Below are 21,934 nucleotides of genomic sequence, written 5' to 3'. Positions count from 1 at the left end.
CGTCTCTGTATTTTAATGAAAACACGGGCACAGTGGAGTCACCCTCCGTACTATGGGAGGCGTACAAAACGGTTCTCAGGGGGGCGGCCATCGCTGCGATTACGGGACACAAACGGGACTCACGGAAGGAACTTACAGACCTAGAACTTGCACTGGATGCGGCCAATAACGCTCATAGGGCAGACCCCTCCCCGACCACGACACACACGCTCACGCTCCGGCAGCAACAATACCTAGCCCACCTCAAAACGACAGAGAAGGGATACATAGCGAACACTAGACACAGAATCTATGATGTGGGCGACAAAGCGGGGCGAATGCTGGCGTGGCTGGACAAGAGAGGGAGTGGAGTGAGAGGTATCCATAGAATCAATACGGAGAATGGGCGAACACTGGTACACCCGGAAGCAATAGTGGGCGAACTGGCTCATCATTATCAGGACATCTATACACCGGGACGGAGGGTCACACAACAAATGGCGAGGGCAACACTTGCTGACATTACCATACCTAGCATAACTCAGGAGGATAGCGACGCACTAGAACTAGGCCCAACGGGGGATGAAATCCAGCTGGCAATCCAGGCGTTACAGTCAGGTAAAGCACTGGGCCCGAATGGAATACCGGTAGAATGGTACAAGTCCATGGCGGAGGACCTCAGTGCCCCGCTGCTAGCTATGTATTTAGAGAGTAGAGACAGACTAGAGCTACCGCTGGACCAACGCACAGCGACGATTGTAGCAATACCCAAGCCCGGAAAACCGCCGACAGAATGCACCTCATACCGCCCGATATCTTTACTGAACATCGAGGCCAAAATACTAGCTAAACTTCTGGCTACCCGGTTGATGCCCCATCTTAGCACCCTAATCCACCCAGACCAGTCGGGCTTCATGCCCCACCGGAGTACGGCGCTAAATCTCCGGCGAGTCCACGGAGTGTTAGCCCGGGCGCACCTCCTCACGGAACAAGCGGTAATCCTCTCCCTCGACGCCAAAATGGCGTTCGACCTAGTAGAATGGGAATACCTCTTTGTGGTGCTGGAACGCATGGGTTTTGGCCCGAAATACATTCGGTGGATACGGCTGCTCTACACGAAACCCGTGGCACAAGTGGTGGCCAACGGCCACACATCGCCTAGATTCCCACTGGGCAGGGGGACCAGACAGGGCTGCCCCCTATCCCCTCTGCTCTTTGCGCTGGTACTTGAACCCTTGGCCATCCAAATCAGATCAACGCCACTATTCGCGGGTATCAAATGGGAGGAGGGGTGGGAGGACAAAGTCTCACTATATGCGGACGATATGCTTATATACATGACCACACCCGAGACCGGCATCCCAGCACTATTAGATCTTTGCGACACACATGGGCACGCATCGGGTTACACTCTCAATTGGTCGAAATCCACCATATACACACTGAAAGGCCCAGAGCCGAGATTACAAGGGAACTGTCCTATGCTTAAGACGTCGGCCTCTTTCAAGTATCTGGGTATCATCATCGCAAGCGAGGAAACAGACTTTTTCGTAAACAACCTAAAACCGCCTATTGACCGCCTGCGAGCGGATGTTAAGCACTGGGCAGCCCTCCCCCTGACCCTACTGGGCAGGGCGGCACTGTACAAGATGATGGCCCTCCCACGACTCCTTTACGTACTGGAAAACACTCCGCACCTGGTGCCGCAGCGTTATTTTCAGCAGATAGTGGCACTAGTCACGGTCCTGCTCTGGAACACGGGCCCGGCGCGCATAGCCTATGACAAACTGGTAAAGAGCTGGTACGAGGGTGGCATAGCACTCCCCAACATTCAGCTCTATTACTGGGCGGCCCAACTCAAGATTATAAATTACTGGATCCACGCCCCGAAGAACGACCCGGCCTATCGGGCGGACTGGTCACAACTGGGGACGGACTGTATGCTGTCCGTACTTTACAACAAGTCACAACTGAAGGCCCTGATCGGTCCGACCAAACACACGGCGGCACTATGGCACGTGACGCAGATCCGTCTGGGGTGGGCAGGCCGACTCACTAAAATGACACCCTTGTGGGACACGAAAGCGCTGGGGAATCTGAGAAGCTGTAAAGGGTTTGACCGGTGGGACTCGATAGGTATCTCCACAATAGGAGACATCTGGGAAAACGACTCAGTATTATCATTTCCACAGTTGCAACAGCAATACAACCTCGGACCCACAGAAACGTTTAGGTATGTCCAGATTAGGCATGCATTAATACAGGCCATCCCGGCCGGCACCGCACTACCAGACTCCTCTCCTTTGGAGGATAGATTGCTAACTGACTTCATGCTCCAGAGCGCCACCTCCCTCACATACAAGAAGCTAATCAACAACCTCAAAGACCCGACGCTAAAACTTAAGGAGAAGTGGGAGGGGGAGCTAGGCGATACAGACGAGTTTGAGTGGAATGAGGCCCGGGCCTCCCCAAAGGAGGTGGGAATCTCTAGTAGGCTCAGACTGGTCCAACTTAAAATCTTACACCGCATCTATTACACCAGAACACTGCTGCACAAAATACAAAGAGCAACACACCCCTACTGTTTGCGAGGCTGCGGGGAGGAAGGGACATTGTTCCACACACTATGGGAATGCCCCCAGATACGTGAATTCTGGAGACAGGTGCTCCGATCCATCTCCCAGGCCCTAAAACTTTCAGTCCTGCCTGAACCGCGTAAATGCCTTCTAAACATTTGGGACCCGAACGACCTGGGTAGATATGAACTGATTTGGGCGACACTGGCATTGACCGTGGCTAAGCGGGATATAGCACAGAAATGGGGGGCACAAGAAGCACCCACCGCCAATAGGTGGGCCAAAAACATGGACGTCCTAATGGTAACAGAGAGAGCGGTTTATGTGATTCGAGCGGCGCCCAGGAAATGGAACAAAGTTTGGGCGGCATGGAACTTGTACAGAGGGGAACTTTGTGAGCCCTTGCCGGAGGGAGAGGAATCGGACTCCGAGGGAGAGGAGGAGTGAATGACCAACGGGTAGAGGGAGGCCTCAGGCATGTAACATGAGTATGCAGGTGGCCCTGGCCTGAACATTTCTTGTGATACGATCAGCGGCACAGGTGACTACGAGCTGTGGGGGGAGTTACGGGGATGTGATGACACAGGGTTGGGGGGATATGTTGGGGAATTTGTTTTTAGTAGTTAGAGGAGGGAGACATAGCCATCACTGGAACAGGGAAGAGGGATCGTCGAGGTAATGCACATTGTGAACAGATGGGGCAAGTCGAAAGCTTAGACGAGACCCATGTCACGGCAGGCACTATGTCTTGATTACGTAATTGTAGCCCGCGATTTATTGCACAGAAATGATGTACGAACTACAAGATTACAAAATGATTGTATGCAATTGATTGACCATTATTCCTTCCTACCAATAAAGTTTTAAAAAAAAAAAAAAAAATTGACTAAGGGGCAGCTCTTCTGCGGATGTACGCTAAATAGCGTGGAATGAAAAGTACGGACACCAGCATGTTGGGGAGGGGGGGGGGCACTGTGCAAATCACACAGCACGGATGATGCCCCGCAGTGCCGAACGACATCACAGAGGATACAGCTTAAGAAAAATTTACAGATACAATCGGACACCTGGAAATAATTCACAAGTTAAGGAATCTGCAGCTAGGAGTCTCTATCAGATATGTATTGCTATACAAACTACCCCAATGGCTATAATAAACTGCAATGAGCTTCTGAGCAAATACTAGATTTAAAGTAGACATGGAAACTTAACTACATTAAAATTAACTGTAAGGTCCACAACAGCAGTAGGACTAAGGAGAGGGAGAGGCCTACTTTAGCCGAGGACCACACCTGTAAATTGTAACTGCTGATGTGTTTTGGGCAGTTTAACAGAATGCTTGTGAACTATTTTAATTAATTACCTAATGACTACTAAGGTCAGGATTTAACCAAGTGCATATGCAACCTTTAATAGCAGCGCTATATACTACTTTAGCAAACTGACTTCCAGTTCCAGCCCTCCCCCCCCCCCCCCCCCGCAACCCACGTGCACTTTTAGAGTAAAAGGTGTGGATTCAAGCCATTACTTTGATTTACAGGTTTATCCTTTACAAAACTATTACATCACAACAAACCTCACGATTTTCATAATATGCACCATAAAAACAAGAAAAAGGCTTTATATGCTAATACGGATTAGTTCAGGTTACAGCATAAGCCACTGCAAAGCATTTTCTGCGTGATCAGCAACCAAAATGCATGTTAAGCTTCACGGTTCAAAGGTCATTCCAAAGAAACTCACCGAGCAGGAAGGAAGAAGTTTCACTGCGCACTGGAAGTCTTTGTCAGACAAGTATTTGTCTGGGCCAAGGTCAGCCTGAAGAGAGAGAGATACAGTAGTAAGGATCAGCACATTACTGCTCAACACGTTCAAATGACTCGGCAAACCTCCAACCCAACGTAAACAACATCCAGGCTTAAGCCGATCTGGATGGAAAACACTTTTGCTGACTAAGGGTCACATGGAATGTTTTTCTTCTTTTTAGCTGTTGATCAGTTGGAAAAGTAAAGCCTGCCTACAGGGTGTCACGTTGAATGCGTACAAGATGCATATATTAAACAAGCACTGGCCAAGTAATAGGTCTGGCTTATGAATGAAAGTGCCTTTTGTGTTACTGATGGGATTAGGCACTCAATAACTCATTATATATTTCTTTGCACTCATGCATCCTTTCATCCATCCACCACCTCATTCTTTCATTCACCCTCTGAATCAACCTCAGTAAGCATAAATATGCATCATATGCAGAATAAAAAGAATACAAGTAGAAAAGGATATGCTTGCAATAACAAAACTGAACACAGAAGTAGGCATCCATTGTATAGATATATTGCAGATAGTTTATTGTTGTTTTAAAGTTCCAGCATGGGCGCCACATTGAAAACCAATATAAGGCCAGCTTGGAAATTTAATGCAATAATATTCTATGGACAATAGCATTCCATAATGGTCTCTTGTATAAAGGAAGTAGTAACGCAGAATGTGGCACAATGCAAATGAAATGAGCGGGAAGCAAGCGACACTTTACCACTGCCTTGGAGATCTGTAATGTCCTCTCAAAAAAACATCAAAATAAAAAGAGGAGAAGGAAAGAAATGAAAGGAGAACTAGTAGAGGAGAACATTGAAAGTGAAAGGACTGGCCAATCAGCCCAGACACTGAAGCACACTCATTTGTAGGTAGATGTACATATATGCATCAAAAAATGCAGTCCTTCAAAGGGCAAGGGTGCCAATGACTGATGTGGACTAAACCATTACCCCATGCTGAATGCTGTCATGGATGTAACCAGAGTGTAACTGACACTCAGACAAACCAATGGCAGAACAGATATGACCAAAAGCCCCGGCTATGTATCTATACATACTGACCCAAAGCCCCCTATGCATCTATGCAGATACATAGTTATGTAAATGGATGTATGAATTATTTAATACATTATTTATTTGTTTTGTTCCAAGAACGTGGTAGACAGCTAAGAGGAGATTCTAATAAGAATTATTACAGTGCAACTCGCCTCCCCTAGGGCTTGTGAGAGGTGTAACCAACATCAAACGCCTTCCCTACAAAGATAATCCATGACATTTCATGTAACAAAATAGCTACCTGTAGGCTTTAAGGAGTATAAACAATCCACCTTTAAATGCCTATTGACTTTAACATAAGCTTTTCACGATCAATATGTCCGGCTCACTGCCTTTTTTGTAACTTTTCATAATAAATATTCAGGACTACAGCCTATATTATATACATAACCAATTCAAGCCTACTGTACTGTGAGTAAGCTTTCCACAAGGTAACTATCTGGCAGAGATATAAATCCACAAAGGTATACAAAATTACAGTTGGTAAAGCAAAACACGGTCTGTCCTAAAAGAGTATAACAAGAGTTATTGAGGTGCACATGTTCTATCCCTAGGGTTTGCTCAGGTGGATCAATAACACTAAAACCCTTACCAACTAAGGTCATCTGTGAAATTCCAAGCAACAAAATACCTGCCAACAAGCTTTACCACACTGTAATAACCCATCCTTAAAATTCAATTGTCTTTAACACTTTTCACAATGAATAGGTCAAGCCTACTGGCTTTGTTATGATTTTTCATATTTGACAGATCAAAACACATGAAATTTGGCATGACTTTTCCCAGTGTACTGATCGAGTCTTTTCCCTTTACCACTGGCTTTATACCTTACCCATCATTGGACTATATAAGAGCCCAAAAACTGACAACCAACATGCATATAGTTCTAGAATTAAAACTATGTAGACAAATACAGCTTGCAAAACAATACACTACTCATTGCAACAGGACTTAACAAGTATCTTCACAGTGAAACCCCTCAGTGTTTGTCAGGGTGGAGGTCAATGACAAAACTCCTGCCTACTAGGGTAATCGGTGAGATTACATGAGTAACAAAATACCCGTTTGTGGCCTGTAACACAATGTGATAGCAGACATCTGTTTAATGTTTACTAGCTTTAAGAAATGCTTTCCACAATAAATAAGCTAGGTCAACTGCCTTTGTCATAATGTTTCATAATAAGCAGACCAGACCTTTGGCACTGGACATAAAGTTTCCCAGTGCACAAATCAGGCATTTAGATTAGCAGCGTAACCAACTCACGCCTACAGTATTGAACGTAAATTTTTCCACAAGGCAACCATAAGCTCACAGTCATAAAAATGGAAAAATATGGAAAATTACAGTTGGCTAAGCAAAATACTACCCTCTCATAAGGGGGTCTAACGAGGATTCCCGGAGAGCAAACACTCTATGCCCATGGTTTCTGATACTATGTCACCAGAGCCTAAGTCCCTTTCTCAGTAGTACTCTAAATGTTCTTTGTTGATCACTTAAGGTTAGATGGCAGCTGCACTGTTAACTAAACATCCACGTAGATTATCAAAGCCCTGGCATCCCATACAGGTTTTAAACACAAAACTGCACTATGAAGTCTAAAGTTCATGATGGTAAAGGAGGGTTCTGGAACTGCAATATATTCCGAATGTCTTCCACCCATCGGTGCTGCTGCCAGAGAAACAAACCCATGATTCATATGGTTATCTACAACAGCATTACAATGCAAATGTGTGTATAATAAATAAACAAAATATTCACATCTGTGTGGAGGAGAAGCCTTTTTTTCTGTGGTACCACACAACTTCTGTCCAATCAAAACATGTACTCCTGACTACCAACATGCAGACGGAGCCAAAGTCCCTCTCTGTAGTACTTCTGAAAGCTCTTTTTTAGGTTGATCACATTACATCTGGCTACAGCTGTGCTATTCAAGTCAGACCTAACAATGGCTCGGGCTGGTGGGGTTGGCTAAGGAAGAAGTGGGGGCAGTAGTAGGTGGTGTCCTTAGCCCCTCCAGTAGACTCATTCACATGGTCAGTGGTGGGGTGTGATGTTTGTAATGTCACTAGTGACATCACACCCATATTAACATGGTGACTCTCAGAAAGCTTGTAAGCGCTGCAGACGATCTCTGCCCAATGAAGAGCTGAGAGTGCGACTTCAGTGAGAGGGGCAAGGCAGGGCACAGGCATGGTTAAAGTGAGGGCTGGATTGCAGGAGGCCAGGTATTATTTGTGTTTATATGTGTGCGGAGGTGTCTATAGAGAGTGTGTGGTTTGTGTGGGATGGCAATTTCTTTTTTTAATTTGGGCCGGGAATGAGAGGGTAAATGTTTCAAAGGCTGGTAGGTGAGGGTGGCAAGTTATCAGGTAGGTTCCTTTTAAAACTGGGGTGGGGTGGGTAAGACTAAGTGTGTTGTGGGTGGGTGGTCAAATGCAAACAGTTTTTTTTAAAGTATTTTGGTGGAGGAAGGAAGGAACTGCCACAGGGGTGGGGAGTGAGGATACCAGTTTGAAGATGGGACAGGGGCTTTAGGCAGGTGTTTTATACACAGCTCCTCCACGCCTCTTTTACCGCTACTCAACTGCTCAACTGAGGTGCGCAGAGGGGGGGCGAAATAGGGTGGCAGAATGGGAATGTTCCCTGCATAGTATATAGTTGAGTTCTACTACCCCTAGTGCCTGACTGAGTGTATCTGGTATCCTGGATTTGTACTGTTTGCCCTGGCTTCACACTAATCTAGTGTTTGCGCAGAGGCCTAGGCATATGCCTTGACATGAATGAGAGCATTGAAATGTCCCGTGACCTGAAAGGGAGCGCCAAGCCTGTCCTCACTGCACTGACAGTGGACTAAAGTAGAGCAGTGATGTCAGAATGCCTCTTCTGTAAAAACCCACTGCTATATGTTTAACTGGATCCTACTGGATCCTAGCGCTAACATGTTTGTGTATGTACCCTGTGTGGTACATTCATCTGAGTGAGCCAAAGTAAAGGAGGCATGTGGGATCTGTTCTGAGATATCTGAGGCCTGGCCTTATGCACACCTTGGTGGTGAAGTTGTTTTCCTAGACATTGGAAGTGAATTGCTGACATACCTGAAACTAGAGGGAGGAGGCCTAGCTACTGAAGTGGCGAGACAAGGTTCCGTTAATAATTCAGTTGGGCCTTCTGCTGAAAAATCTTTCGGTAGCACTACCATTTGGTAGCTGGTGAGGGTAAAGGGTGGCACTATGGTCTCTTTTCTTCCTTGCAAAAGGGACCCCTTTATGTGAGGCTAGTCTTTTTTCTTTCCCCTCATCACTCTTTAATATGGCTGATAATAGCCCGGCACCAAAAAAAGACTCAACGCTCTTTGTACCTCTGTTGTGGATGCTCCAGGCTGGATACAACCCTGCTATGAGAATCACTGTATACAAAGTCTGTGTCTGGAGAACAGTTCGTAAAGAACACTTCAAAGGAGAACCACCATAAAACAGTTCTGAAAGTGCAGCTAGTGGAGTCACACCTCCTGTCTGATTTGACTGTATAAAAATGGGACCCACTAACCCTCTTGTTGTTCCAGTATAAAAATCTCTAATAGCAGGAAAGGCAGTGATCTGCGGTGTACTTAGGCAAACACCAGCTCTAGTTGCACAAGAGTCTTCTGACAGCCAGTTTCACAGATGTGAGAGTACATTACCTGAATCTATCCCTTACTACAATAAGCTGTTCCCCTGGCCGGACGTGCCTAGAAAGTAGTATTTCCAAAAGAGGTCGCACACTGCTCGTCCCATCAGCGTGTGACCCCGGAGCATGATGGTCGATGTAGTAGGTATCAACGGGTGCGCTTCTACCAGAGTCTTGAGTCTTAAGGGTGTTCACTGATATGCTTGCCATCCCTGGACACGTGTTTCGAGGTCATTACCTCTCATCAACAGGGATTAGGCGAGTGCATGGTGTTGCTGCGTGGGCTGCCGAAAGTAGTCCACCTTCTGAGAGAAGGAAGGAGAATGACAACCCAGCAGGAGAAGAGATCGTCTAGGAGGAGCCCGGTGTAACGCGACCTTGGTGTTGGTGAAGTCAGCCAGAGGAAAGAGATATGTGTAACCTGGGTGTCGGAGAAACGTGGTTTTACCTATTTGTCGAGACAGGAATGAAGGTGCGGTTTGCTTTGCCCCCAGGATAAAAGCACAGCCCGGCATGAGCCACATTTTTTAGAGAAGTGGAGTGTGTGGATGGATCAGCTACCCTTGAAGTTGGTCTGTGCATTGATACATCGAGACCGTGCCTTGCAGGGCAACCAGGAACACATGACATATGCGCAACAGTACAGGGGGTCAGCCTGCAACCTTGACATTCTTTAAGTCATACAATGAAAAACAGACAAGTCCCATTCAGTCCAGATTGACTACCATGAATCAAAATAGGCCAGGAGCCTTCAAACCAGAATGAAAGCCAGACCCTGTGTTTTTTGTCAATTGCTTTGGTCAAACGGCTTTCCAATAGTTGACTTTGGAACCACCAGGTACAAAAGAACTAGCATCCAATTATGAAAATAAACATGCTGACCACATATATGATGTGTTTGCTATGCTAAAAGTTAATACAAACCAGAAATGAAAAACAGCACTTGCACAATGCAGGCAACTATTTCAAAGAACGGTGAAAAACATGCTGCAGCACATTCAGTAGGAGAATAAACATAACATGTTGGCATACCCAGCACAGCACCAGACGCTCCTTTGACTGGGTTTTCCACTTCATGAGAAAATACTTTTTACGTATTCGCCAACCTGGACAGAGAAAAATAATCAAAGTGAAAAGAGCTGCAGCAGTGAACAGAAGGCATCAGCATCAGTAGGACAACAAAGTCCAAAGCCTGCTATGCTACACTAACAGTGCAGGTGCAAACTCTAAATATACCAGAGATAGTAAAAAAAAAAAAGTTTACACATGAAAGCACAGTTCTTAATTCTTCGTATATAAAGGTTTGAAAAAAAGTGGAGAAGTGTGGCTCAATGGTTAGAGCGGCAGACCCTGATGCAGAGGTCTAGCCCGGGACCAGGGTTTAATTCCCTGCCTCAACGGGTCTAGGGCTCAAAGTTCCACGGACCTGATAATTCTCGCCTCGGTGCCGATTCCAATCATGGAGTCCCACTCTGCAACTCTGGGCAATAGCTTGCTTAATCTCCACAACGGCCCCCACAACGCTAAGGATGCCTGGCCTCCACCTTGGGGGTGCCCAGGAGTGGACGCCTCACAGGGAAAGCCAGGATGGGTTCCACAGCGGTATTCGTACAAGCGCCTTGAGACCCTTGCGGGTGAGTAGTGCGCTATACAAGTATCAATTTACATTTACATTACTTATTTAATGTATATCAAATACTAATAAGCAGCAAAACATATTCATGTCAACATGAAGGCCCTATCGTTTATGCTGCCTGGTGGTAGGTCCTCATTCTGTGGAACAAACTGCCCCTTAAACAATTCAAGGCAGTGATGGGCAGATGTGGGATCACGCCTCTGTGCGAGGCTGGGGAGTAATTTGAACTTCGAAAAGTGACAGTTAACATTATGACCTTGGGTATCTTTCAAAATGTTGCCTATTTAGCCCACGTCTGAGCAGTAACCCATGAGGAATCCTGCCTCGAACATAAACGGTAGTAACTGTTACTCTCAAAAGATCATTCTTACTCACGAGCACGGTGTGTTTAAACAAAACATCGAGCTCGGGATAATAAGCACACACGGTTAAAAGCATGTCGCACTTTAAGAGCATGTGTGTGAGCAGTTCGAGTTAGTCTGCATGTAGTATGGAGATTAAAAAAAAGTCGGGCACGCATTAAAAACACCACAATTTGTCACCCTCCACTTCGCATCTGAGAAATGTGAGGGTTTGACTGGGAACAAGGTGCACATGACCAGTAGGAATCTAGAGAGCACTGCATGAGTAGATATAGTTGGTGACACGAGTTTTTAAGTGGGCCAGGTCTCACCGGGTCTGAGCACCGGCAGTTTTTTTAAGGACGCCTCGAAACGGGTCTCTATTGGGCTCGGTTTTGTGCCCTGGCACAGACGGGCCGTTTTTTTTTCCGGACTGCAGTGACAGCTGGCACATCGATGTGCGCGTGGTGAGCGTTGTAGAAGAAGGGAAATCCTTTAAAGAGAGTTATTTTCTCTCTGGATTCCCCTTCTCTTTTTGAAACTCAGGAGCAGCAACATCGTTGTGGTGTCACCAAGGCTTAAAGTGGAAGTTTTTTCAATATTATATATAAGCCATAGTTGCTGCTTATTTATCTAATGCAACTAACAACCATTGACAAAGCCAATAGTCCTGACTTGTAGGTATGATGTGACTGGATGCAATCGGCACACTGCGCTAAACACAGATTTTTAGCTTACGTGTTTTAAGCCAAGCCCTTAATTACATTGACCACGCCCCTTTGAGAGACAACCCCTCACCCAGTTTTTTCATCCCACTTAAAGCCCTGGTTGGTGATGCCGTTTGGCATAACTTTGGAAATAGATCCTCGATTCCTCTGTGTTAAAACATTAACAGGCATGATGGGGCGCGGTACATGTGCTCGTCTACAAGCACTGTATATGACTATGTCTCTCGACATGTTTTTTTTCATTGTATGAATTTTTCCCTGACATCCTAGAACTAAGCATGAGTATGGATGTAAATGAAACACACTTCATCACTACCGAGCTGAAGTGAGTGAGCCGATACGATCATAAGTCAGGGCTGTGAATGAGTCTACGATACTTAGCCCTTCAATTGAATGACCACCGATTATTTTTTTTTGTTGATCTCTTTCTTTTTACCTTTAATTTTTCTCCACAGGACACAATACAAGACATATTGTGCTCGAACAATCACAAGGATATGTTGTAAGTACCTTCTACATATACCCTTGCCGTGCGTGCTTTAGGACGCATGCACTACATTCTCTGGTCCTGAAGAAAGCCACATTGACCCTTCAGGGCTACTACTAGTGGCTGAAACATGTAGACCACACGCAGGATGACCTGAATGAGGATACATGGGATCAATTTAATATCCAAAATATATCCACCACTTGTTTTTAACATTGACCGGGAACCCTCAAACCCTTAATTAAATAAACCATTGTGAGGCTTCCCGAGCCAATTTTAATAAATCACCACGTCACTTGCACAAGAAGCACTGAAAAAAACGACCAGCTCCGCAGTAATTCTGGTGTCGCAGCACTCCCTTGAAGCATTTGGCAACCAGGGTGGGAACCCAATGATGAAGCATGTCACCTACTAGGTAGGTGAGTGAGGGATCTTTTAAAAGACCCTGCAGGTTCCTATGTCCCTATATAAAAAGCATCTAAAGGTACAAAAAGGAAGAAAAATGGAGCAACCGTAACAGCACCAGGTAGCTGATCTGTTCTAAATTTGTTTTGTATCAGATGTGGGTGTGGCCAGGTCCTAAACCTAGGCCCTTTTGCTACTAATGCCAAATTTTCATAGCATACCTGGTGGTTACAGAGCACTTTTTACTCAAATTAACCAAAATTAAATCAGTTGTTTGCTAATCTGATTGCGGGGGGGGGGCACTTGCATGTATGTTTCTATTAGTAAGGACAGATCTTCAAAACCTGCCAGCATGTCCATGTGGATTGGTGAGGCTGTTTCTCACCTCATGCCCCCAGTCGATGAACAACACAAGACCCTACTTCTGCTGAAGGGAGACATTTCAGCTCGGAATGCGTTAAACCTCCTGGAAGAAATGGCTGGTCAGCAATTGGCCTTTTTTACCTTCCAACATGTACATACTTGAATAAAACACATCTTTCCTCGCTATAATTCTTCAAAAAACAACATGTAGTCTGAGGTGTACTTTATTTGCACTGCTAGCCCAAAAATAGTTCTTATTTCTGGAATATAGATTATCCACGTCGTTTTTATCCCCATATCAGGAGGGTGGGGTTATATTATGCTAGTTTTATACAATTCCAGTTAGCACTAAATTGTCCTTGGGAGACTATAGTTACACATTTTTATTTCGGGAAATTAAAAAAAAGACACAGGATTTCCAGATTCACAGAAGTGCTCGGCTATCGCTCGATCCCAAGTTGGGTTTTGGTCTCTCAACCATCAAATAAATGGTTAGTTTTGTGAATTCATCCAGTAAAATCCTTAATTCTTAGGTCTACAGGTCTCCACTAAAAAGGATCCCTGTGGCTTAATTTCAAAGGGTAGACTTTGAACTAACACATATGAAAAGTCAGTGGTGTTAAGAGCATAACAAGTGAAACATTTTCATACAGTGTTTGTTTGTTTCAGGTGCAAGAGGGGTATCTGATGGAGACTTACGGAACACTGAGTTTCGCTAAAAGGATATTATGTCCTAATTTGACTCTGCTAGTACTGGGAGTGTATGCCATGCTGCAGTATGCAAGGTGGCTCCAAAGCGAGGTGTACGTGCCAAGCAAGATTGGTAGTCAGCGTTTTGGTGATGTTCATACAAAACAAACCTGAAGCGAGGAGAGAAGCTGTGAAGATTCAGTGTACCAGACTCTGGGAGGCATAATATTCCTGGGCTGCTGAGGTGAAGACATTCATCAAGCGTTTTGTTTGTGTGATTTGTGTGTGGGGGACCTTCTTCAATTCATACCACCCTTCCTTAGAACAGGACATGTAATGCCCTTGATTTTTTTTTCCCTTAAAGTCATTAAACCCATTGGGAGGGTGATTACCTCTCAGTTAGTGAGGATTGCCTTCCATATGACGGAGAATGACAACATTGGCCAGCTTAGTCATGGAAGAGGATCTGCTAAGGGAAAATGAACTGGTCAGGGGGATACAAGTGTAGTCTGACCCTACCTCCTTGAGCAGAAAGGTAAGAGTGCATTCTGTACAGAAGAGTGTTTGGGGGGTCAGAAATCCTGCTGAAAAAAGGATACCGCAGAAAGTGATAACTCCTCAAGGTCTGAACCTCACACGGTTACCAGCTCTTCTCCAATGAATAAGAGGAGAACACAGCTGAGATGACAATTAAAAGTATGAATTATCGATTTTTACTGTGCATCATAGTGGCCTGGATAGGACAAAGGATACACTTTTGAACTACTTTAAAGAGACCATCCTAATGACTGTTAATGGGAAACGCGTGACAAGAAATATGAAATATATTCATGACTGGATAGTTAGATGATTAGAGAACCCACCTTTGGTTCATGTGCTACCACATATATGTTGCAACGAGCATTGGTAATGTTAACAGGTCCTGCTTTAATGTGCTTCCTCCTCCACTCTCACGGGTACACCGCTCAATCTGCACTTAGATGGGCAGAGTAGTTTATTTCTGGTGTACTGGAAATAATAGTGTGAACCAAGAAGGAAGGTCTGCCCTCTTTGGTGCCATGGAACAAAGCATTTCAGAGGGCAGGTAGGGCGGGAGCTGAGAGTTGAGAGACTAACGACAAGCAGCAGCAAGTTGTAAGAAAGTGAGTTTCTGTTGCAGTACACCCCCCCCACACTTTTTGCCTGATACCTGATGCACTTTCCCTTGGTGTGCCCTGGGTCCCTGCCAATCAGGTACCCAGGGCCTCTGTTCCTTCCCTAAAAACTGTACTAAAGCCTAAACCCAATTGGCATCTCTGGCCACATGTCTCCCCCTAGTAAATGGTACCCTAGGTATCTAGGGCATTGTGACCAAAGAAGACCCCTAAGGGCTGCAACACTTATTGTGCCACCCTTAGGGGGCCCTGTACCCTGACACACACACACTGCCTTTACAGGCTGAGTGTCCTGGTGCAGAACTAAACAAAGCGTCGACATGGCACACATCCCGGTGTGCCATGCCCACCAACCCACTGCCCTGGCATACATCAGCCACCCCTCTAGCTGGGTGCCCTATGCCAGTGGTGTGAGCACAGGTGCATGAGCCTGGTGCCCCTACAGTACCCAGGGCCATTCCTGGGCACTGTAAGTGCAGTGATGCCATAATGGGCAGGGGAAGCTTCAAAGACATTCCGCCTGTGTGAGCTTCTCCAGACCACTTGCTGTACTAAGCAACTGGCCCCCACCAGTTCTGACCCCCACTCTGGCAGGAAGACTGGCGGGAAACCCTACGTCAGAAAGGGGGGTGTGCCAGCCTGTGCCAACTCCACCCCTCAGGTGGGAGAGGTGAGGTGAAGCACGACCCCGGGCTCCGGCCATCTTGAAGATGGGGAGCCCTGCTCAATCACAGCTAGGCTCCTGCCCCCCTCCATCAGGAGAGGATCAGGCTAGGGGGTGTACCCACCCCAGGACAGGCACCCACTGGTCCCTGCCCTTGCCGTACCTTTAACCACATGGCTGCTGGGCGTTTTCCCCCCCCTGTGCTGGAAAATGCCATTTTAGTGGCACTATGACGAGCTGAGCTCGTCATCAGCACACGACACCCGTGGGTGATGACGAGCTCAGCTCGTCATCAGCATCGAAAGGGTTAACGCCCCTAAATTTAGTATTTAGGGGCACCCTGAACCTTCCTTCCTTAGATCCAGATTCCGAAACCAGAAAGAAGAACAAGGAACAAGAAGACCTGCCATGCAGCCACTAAAAAGAGGAAGACACCAACTGATTTGGCCCCAGCCCTACCGGCCTGTCGACCCTCGAACCTGCTCCTGCTAATCCCCCGGCGTCTCCAGTGGTCAGCAACCTCAAAAACCCTGGAGGACCTGACTGCCTTGTGACCCTGACTAAATGGGTCTCCCACGAGCAGTGGTACTGCTCAAAGCAAGTAACAAGCCCTGGCATCAGTCCGGAACCGCGAACCTTGCACACTCTGCACCCGCCAAGCCTGGCCTGTGCTGGAGTGAATCAAGACCACGAAGACGTCCCCCCGGTGACTGGGACCCGAAGTCCAGTGCCCAAAGAACTCCCTCGACGAACCAGACGACGCCTGCAGCCTCGGAACCAGGTACTCCCCTACCGCGACCAGCTGAGGATAAGATTTCCAGACGCCAAAAGACACCCCTGCACCCGGCGCTCCACGGCCTCCTGTGCCCAACTCCTGGGTGTCCACCCCTCCTCCAGTTTCCCAACTTACCTCTCGAAGTGGTGGTCGCACCTGAAGAATCTCCGTCCCCGAGCCTGCAGCCTTTGTCCACTTTCCAAGATCTTCATTGAATAACATTGAGCGCCCGACGGCTCAAAAGCACCCAGCACCCAGCCACCAAGTGCCCCTGGGAGTGCAACCTCTATCCTATCTCACTTCCCCACTTGCCCGGAGTAAGTGACCAGGAGCTCAGCTCCCAAAGCCACATGGCCTGCTAGCCAGTAGCCACCAACCAAGGGCCCCCTGCCTTCCATAGGATAACATTGGGCCTAACTACCTCTGCACCCAGTCGCCCCTGTGCCGCTGAGGGGGTAACAACTGTTCTTACCTGACCCTGGGAGACCCCCGAGTATATGCCCAGAACCTTAACTCTGCCAGTCGAAAACTTACCCAAAAGCTGATAACTCACTTTTCTTCCATAGGGTCACATGGACTGGTTTCACTTGAAAATTCTTCCAAGTGTGGAGTTTTGAAACTTTAAAATATTCGTCTAAAATCAGCCGAACAACGAAATCCGATTTACTCACCTGCTGGCAGCAGAGATCCCATGGCTGGAACTTGGTGCCCAGCACTGACCCTGAAAAGTATTACAACCGTACTTACCGCTAACTCAATTTTCTTCCATAGGAAACTTCTAAGTGTCGATTTTTGCAAAATACAAATATTCCTCAAAAATCGTACAAACTACAAAAACTTAATTACTTACTTGTTTAAGATATATGTCCCAGTGCTGGACCTAGGAGTCCAGCAATGGATTACAAAAGTAACGCCAACATACTTTACCTGCAGTCTGAATTTCCTTCCATAGGATAACATTGCCTGGTTTTTGTTGAAAAAGTTTCTAAGTGTCAATTTTTCAAACTTACAAATATTCATTAAAAATCGCCTGTATGACAAAAACACAATCCTGCAACTGATAACAGGCGGTGTACCAGTGCTGGATCCATTCCTGAGTTAGAAAGAGTAACCATAACCCCACTTAACGGCTAAGTGAATTTCTCCATAGGAAATCATTGACTGTTTTTCTGTGAAATTTCATTTGTGTCAACTTTTAAAATACCAAAATATTACTTAAAAATCACTACAGTGACTTAACCGATTTTGCTTAACTGTTTACAGTACCCATCTCAGGACTGAATCTAGGATCCAGTCCTGCAGCTAGAAAAGTAATCCTAGAAGTAATCTATTGCCTTCTTTTAGAAATTCCCATTGAGCTCAGGGTGTTATTGGGTTTGAAATTGTGTTGCCTACTGCAACAAACTAACTATTGCATTCCAAAAGTCTATTGCCAATTTGCAAAGTATTCAATTAAAGTAACTCATTCTGAGAAAGTATATTTTGATACCTTGTTGGTTCTAAAATAAAACAACTATATCTTTTGATATGAAACAATTGGCCTAGAGTTCAGTTCTTGAGTGTGTGAGACCATTTGCTGAATGAGGGTGTACATAAATACTTTACACTGTCCTCAGCTACTGCCTTAGTCCTCGACCAAGCTACCACGTTGGAGAGTAAGGTTATATCTAACTTTAATATCTGTCATACCTCTGGAGACTGGGGACTCTGTAAACACTGTACCTTACTTTGGTCTAGTATATATAGAGCCACTTTCTTACACAAGTGCCTTATGCACTATGCAAACTGCCCTAAATAGAATATGTTTATTTATTGGATTTGTTTATTTACTGGGAATCTGAGGATTTAATAGGAGAGCACAAAGGCAAACAGATATAGCAGCTGCACAATTTGAAATGGTCAGAAAAGATATTCAAGTAAACCAAGCAAGACTGCACTCAACAATCCCTACCCTGCCAACTTTTGGCGAACAAAGCGGTACAAAAGAGGGTGGTGATGGACGGAGCATCTGAACCAATCAAACACTCACACCCAGTCAACAGATCTGGGTTTAATCCATCACCGTTCTTTAGCCCACTCTGCCACCCCAGTTCAGACATGGCCATATGCAAATCAGTCTGATCCTGTGCCTTATGGGAACAGTCCAGCCCGAACTGCCAAGCCATGCCTTCCCTGGACCGGAAACAAGCTTCTGTACCGCTTTGTTCGCTATAAGTTGGCAGGGTATGCTCAGACGTGAGTCCCTTGCTGACTTTGTCACTGGATTCAAACAAGCCGGGCTGAAGATGGCTGAAATGCCAGAAACCGGTCCTCGGAAGCTTGTTTCCGGTCCAGGGAAGACATGGCTTGGCAGTTCGGGCTGGACTGCCCCCATGAGGCACAGGGTCAGACTGATTTGCATATGGCCATGTCTGAACTGGGGTGGCAGAGTGGGCTAAAGAACGGTGATGGATTAAACCCAGATCTGTTGACTGGGTTTGAGTGTTTGATTGGTTCAGATGCTTCGTCCATCACCACCCCCTTTTGTACCGCTTTGTTCGCCATAAGTTGGCAGGGTATGCTCAGACGCGAGTCCCTTGCTCACTTTGGCACTGGATTGAAGCAAGCCGGGCTGAAGACGCCTGAAATGCCAGAAACCGGTCCTCGGAAGCTTGTTTCCGGTCCAGGGAAGGCATGGCTTGGCAGTTCGGGCTGGACTGTTCCCATGAGGCAAAGGGTCAGACTGATTTGCATATGGCCATGTCTGAACTGGGGTGGCAGAATGGGCTAAAGAACCATAATGGATTAAACCCAGATCTGTTGACTGGGTGTGAGTGTTTGATTGGTTCAGATGCTCCGTCCATCACCACCCCTTTTGTACCGCAACTGTCTCTTCAGTCTTGAAGAGCCACTGGCAGGGCCGGGGGCCAGCGGCGTAACGATAATTGAGGGGCCCCCCCTTCAAGTTACGTGGAGGGGTCCACTCCGGACTATCAGGAGCTCTCCGGTCAACGTGCTGTGCTGAGGGGGGCCCCTGGAGCTTCGAGCCCCTCGCACTGCGGGGGCTGCGGGAGCCTGTGTTACGCCCCTGACAGGGGCCATAGAGAACCTGGTGAAGGCTTTTCATAAGCATCTCCTCCCACAAAGAACAGCCTCTAAGGCTGCAGATGATGTAATACTTTGGAAGTTGCAAACAACACAATTGGCTGAGTAAAGCCTTCAAATACAAGCTGGGAACCCAATCTAGACAAAGGTTTCTAGATCCCGTAGTCTTCCACCGTGTGATACCGGCTCTTAACCAGGTGTGAAGACAGCCAATGCTGTGTACCACACAGTGAATCAGTAGGTTTTTTAGCACGAAGCAGAAGCAACAAAAAGCAGTGCTGATTATTCTATTATTGATGTGCACTGTAGATTTGGGCATTTTATTGATGAAAAATCAGCTGACAATTATACAGAAACAATGCCTTTCTTCTCGCCTGCACATTACTCTACCACAGAGATCTAAAATCCAGAATGCCTCAGTGACTTTTCTTCACACAGAACATGTCCTTCTCTTACCCATCTCCTTTAGCGGCTCCACAACCTCCCACTTGGGTTCAGATCGAAAGAACATGGACACCTGCTGAAGGGCAATTTCTGCAAAAACAAGGAAAAAGTATATATTGGCTACTGCGTATACCCACAATAAACGTTCAGTGCTGCATGCTTGTGTGTATACAGCCGGGTCTGCAGCAAAACACTACAGAACAATGTTTGCACAGTATACAACAGCAGTAAGGTCTTTGTTTCAGTTTATGTTATGTCAACGAAAAATCAACCACAAATAGACAAGTGGAAAGCCATGTGAATAGGACTAAAAAAGACAGGAGAAAAGCACTACATATAACAGCTTCTAAATAAAAAAAAAACAACGAAAAAACACAAATGCAAGGCAGCAACATTCTATTAAAAACACTCTTTATTCTCCTTTTTCTTAACCATACCGTTGAAAAGACGGCTGTTGTCACTTCAGTGAAAGCGTTATATACCAAGCGATGGCACTGCCAATAGGTCTGGCTTTTAAAGGAATGTGGTATGGTAATATGAAACATTACACGTAAGTAGCATGAGAGTAGATATGTAATTGTATGGGAGCAAAGAACTGTAGAATAATATTGGTGTAGGTTAAAAAGTCAGGTGACAGATAATAAGCTAATGTATGTCTTCACAGTGCAACTAAGACACTAATATGATTTCAATGTCATGTGTGTGCCTCTTAAAGTTTAAGCTCAGTTACCTAAATGAACAAAATGATCACAGGTGTGTGAAGGACAAGCACTTTTTGTGGAATCATAACTTCTACCCAATCAAAACATATACTCCTGACTCCCAACATGTGGGCGGAGTAAGAGCCCATCTTTAGTGACGCTCGCATAATTGTCTGCCAACAGCTCCACTGTAAAGCCAGACCATAAAAAGGGTTATTTTTGAAAGGGCTAGAAGTGGTAACAAGCTGCTTAGTAGCACTTATGAAGCATATATATTATTTGGGCTTTTCCGAGCCCTATGTCAACTAGTGCCTGATATTTACTTCCCACCTTTGGCCATTATTTTCTTAATTTCTTCTTTACTTGTTTTTATTATAAAATATGTAACTCCATTCTATAACACTTTCAATTAAAGTTCGCATTGATAAAGTATATGATTATTTAATTAAATCTAAGGTTAATATAAAGGTGAGATTAAGGTTTACAGTTAATATATATTAATGTACGTTAGTATTAGAGTGAGTACGAATTAGAGCTACTTTTAGTTAACATCATTTAGATATTAAATGTAATTACCTATGTGGTTAGGGTCAGTATTACTATTACAGTAACATAACTGAATGTTTAATTATTTTTCATGTAACAAAAAATAGGGTTAAGTTTGTAAAAGATTGATACAATATAAAATAAAATAATTAAATTTAGGGTCAGGGTGGTGTTAGTATTACAATTTGGTAATTTTATGTGTTATTATTTTAAATATATTATTTTTAATTTAGCTACATCTAGGGATATGAATTAAGGTTACTGCTACTTTAAGATTAGGGAAAACGCTAAAGGTAAATATAGGCAAAAGGTCTTTTCATTAACAGGGATGGGATCTGCAACAGTACAACAAAATAAAGAAGAAGAGTAAACGTGGGGACGTAATAGTTCGACGCACAGATCAATGAGACACATCACCAGAGAAGTACACAGTCAATGATATGGGTAGCCTTGTTTCGGAGAGCATGGAGGGGCAGGCTATCAAGGCAGTAATCAGGTTTTACTTTTGAACAGAGGAGGCCAAAGAAAACAAGGGGATTTGTGAAGAGTCTATCAATACGTCAAGAGGAGATAGGTTTCGGGATACTATAATCAACGACTGCAACTGCACCAAATGACAAAGTAACAAAAGAAATATAAAGTGACATCAAGCATGTGCTGATAGAATAACAGAGGATATGTGGACAAACAATTACTGAAAATTATTTTGATCACTAACGGATTAGAGGCAGAGAAGCACATTACATTTACCAGTGAATCGTAAAGAATAGGAAAATTCAACAAATTTCTAACTGAAAGAGAAAATATTTTATGGTGTAAGGGGATGC

The 21,934-nt window shown here is 45.2% G+C and overlaps 1 protein-coding gene across 4 annotated transcripts in view; it reads right to left on the bottom strand.

Moving 5' to 3' along the window:
- PXK (PX domain containing serine/threonine kinase like) overlaps nucleotides 1-21,934 on the bottom strand; it is a 363,685-nt gene that overhangs the window by 156,416 nt on the left and 185,335 nt on the right. For all 4 annotated transcript variants that reach the window (XM_086939058.1, XM_086939056.1, XM_086939057.1 and 1 more), the window contains exons 5-7: nucleotides 19,873-19,950; nucleotides 10,122-10,195; nucleotides 4,299-4,373 (exon numbers count right to left, since the gene is read on the bottom strand). In XM_086939058.1, coding sequence (XP_086795184.1) covers nucleotides 4,299-4,373; nucleotides 10,122-10,195; nucleotides 19,873-19,950 — 227 coding nt within the window. The remainder of the gene's footprint in view (nucleotides 1-4,298; nucleotides 4,374-10,121; nucleotides 10,196-19,872; nucleotides 19,951-21,934) is intronic.

This window comes from Lissotriton vulgaris, chromosome 9, assembly GCF_964263255.1.
Source record: "Lissotriton vulgaris chromosome 9, aLisVul1.2, whole genome shotgun sequence".
NCBI classification, from domain to species: Eukaryota; Metazoa; Chordata; class Amphibia; order Caudata; family Salamandridae; genus Lissotriton; species Lissotriton vulgaris.
Note: the sequence above shows the minus strand (reverse complement) of the source record. Positions and strands in the feature narration are given on the sequence as shown.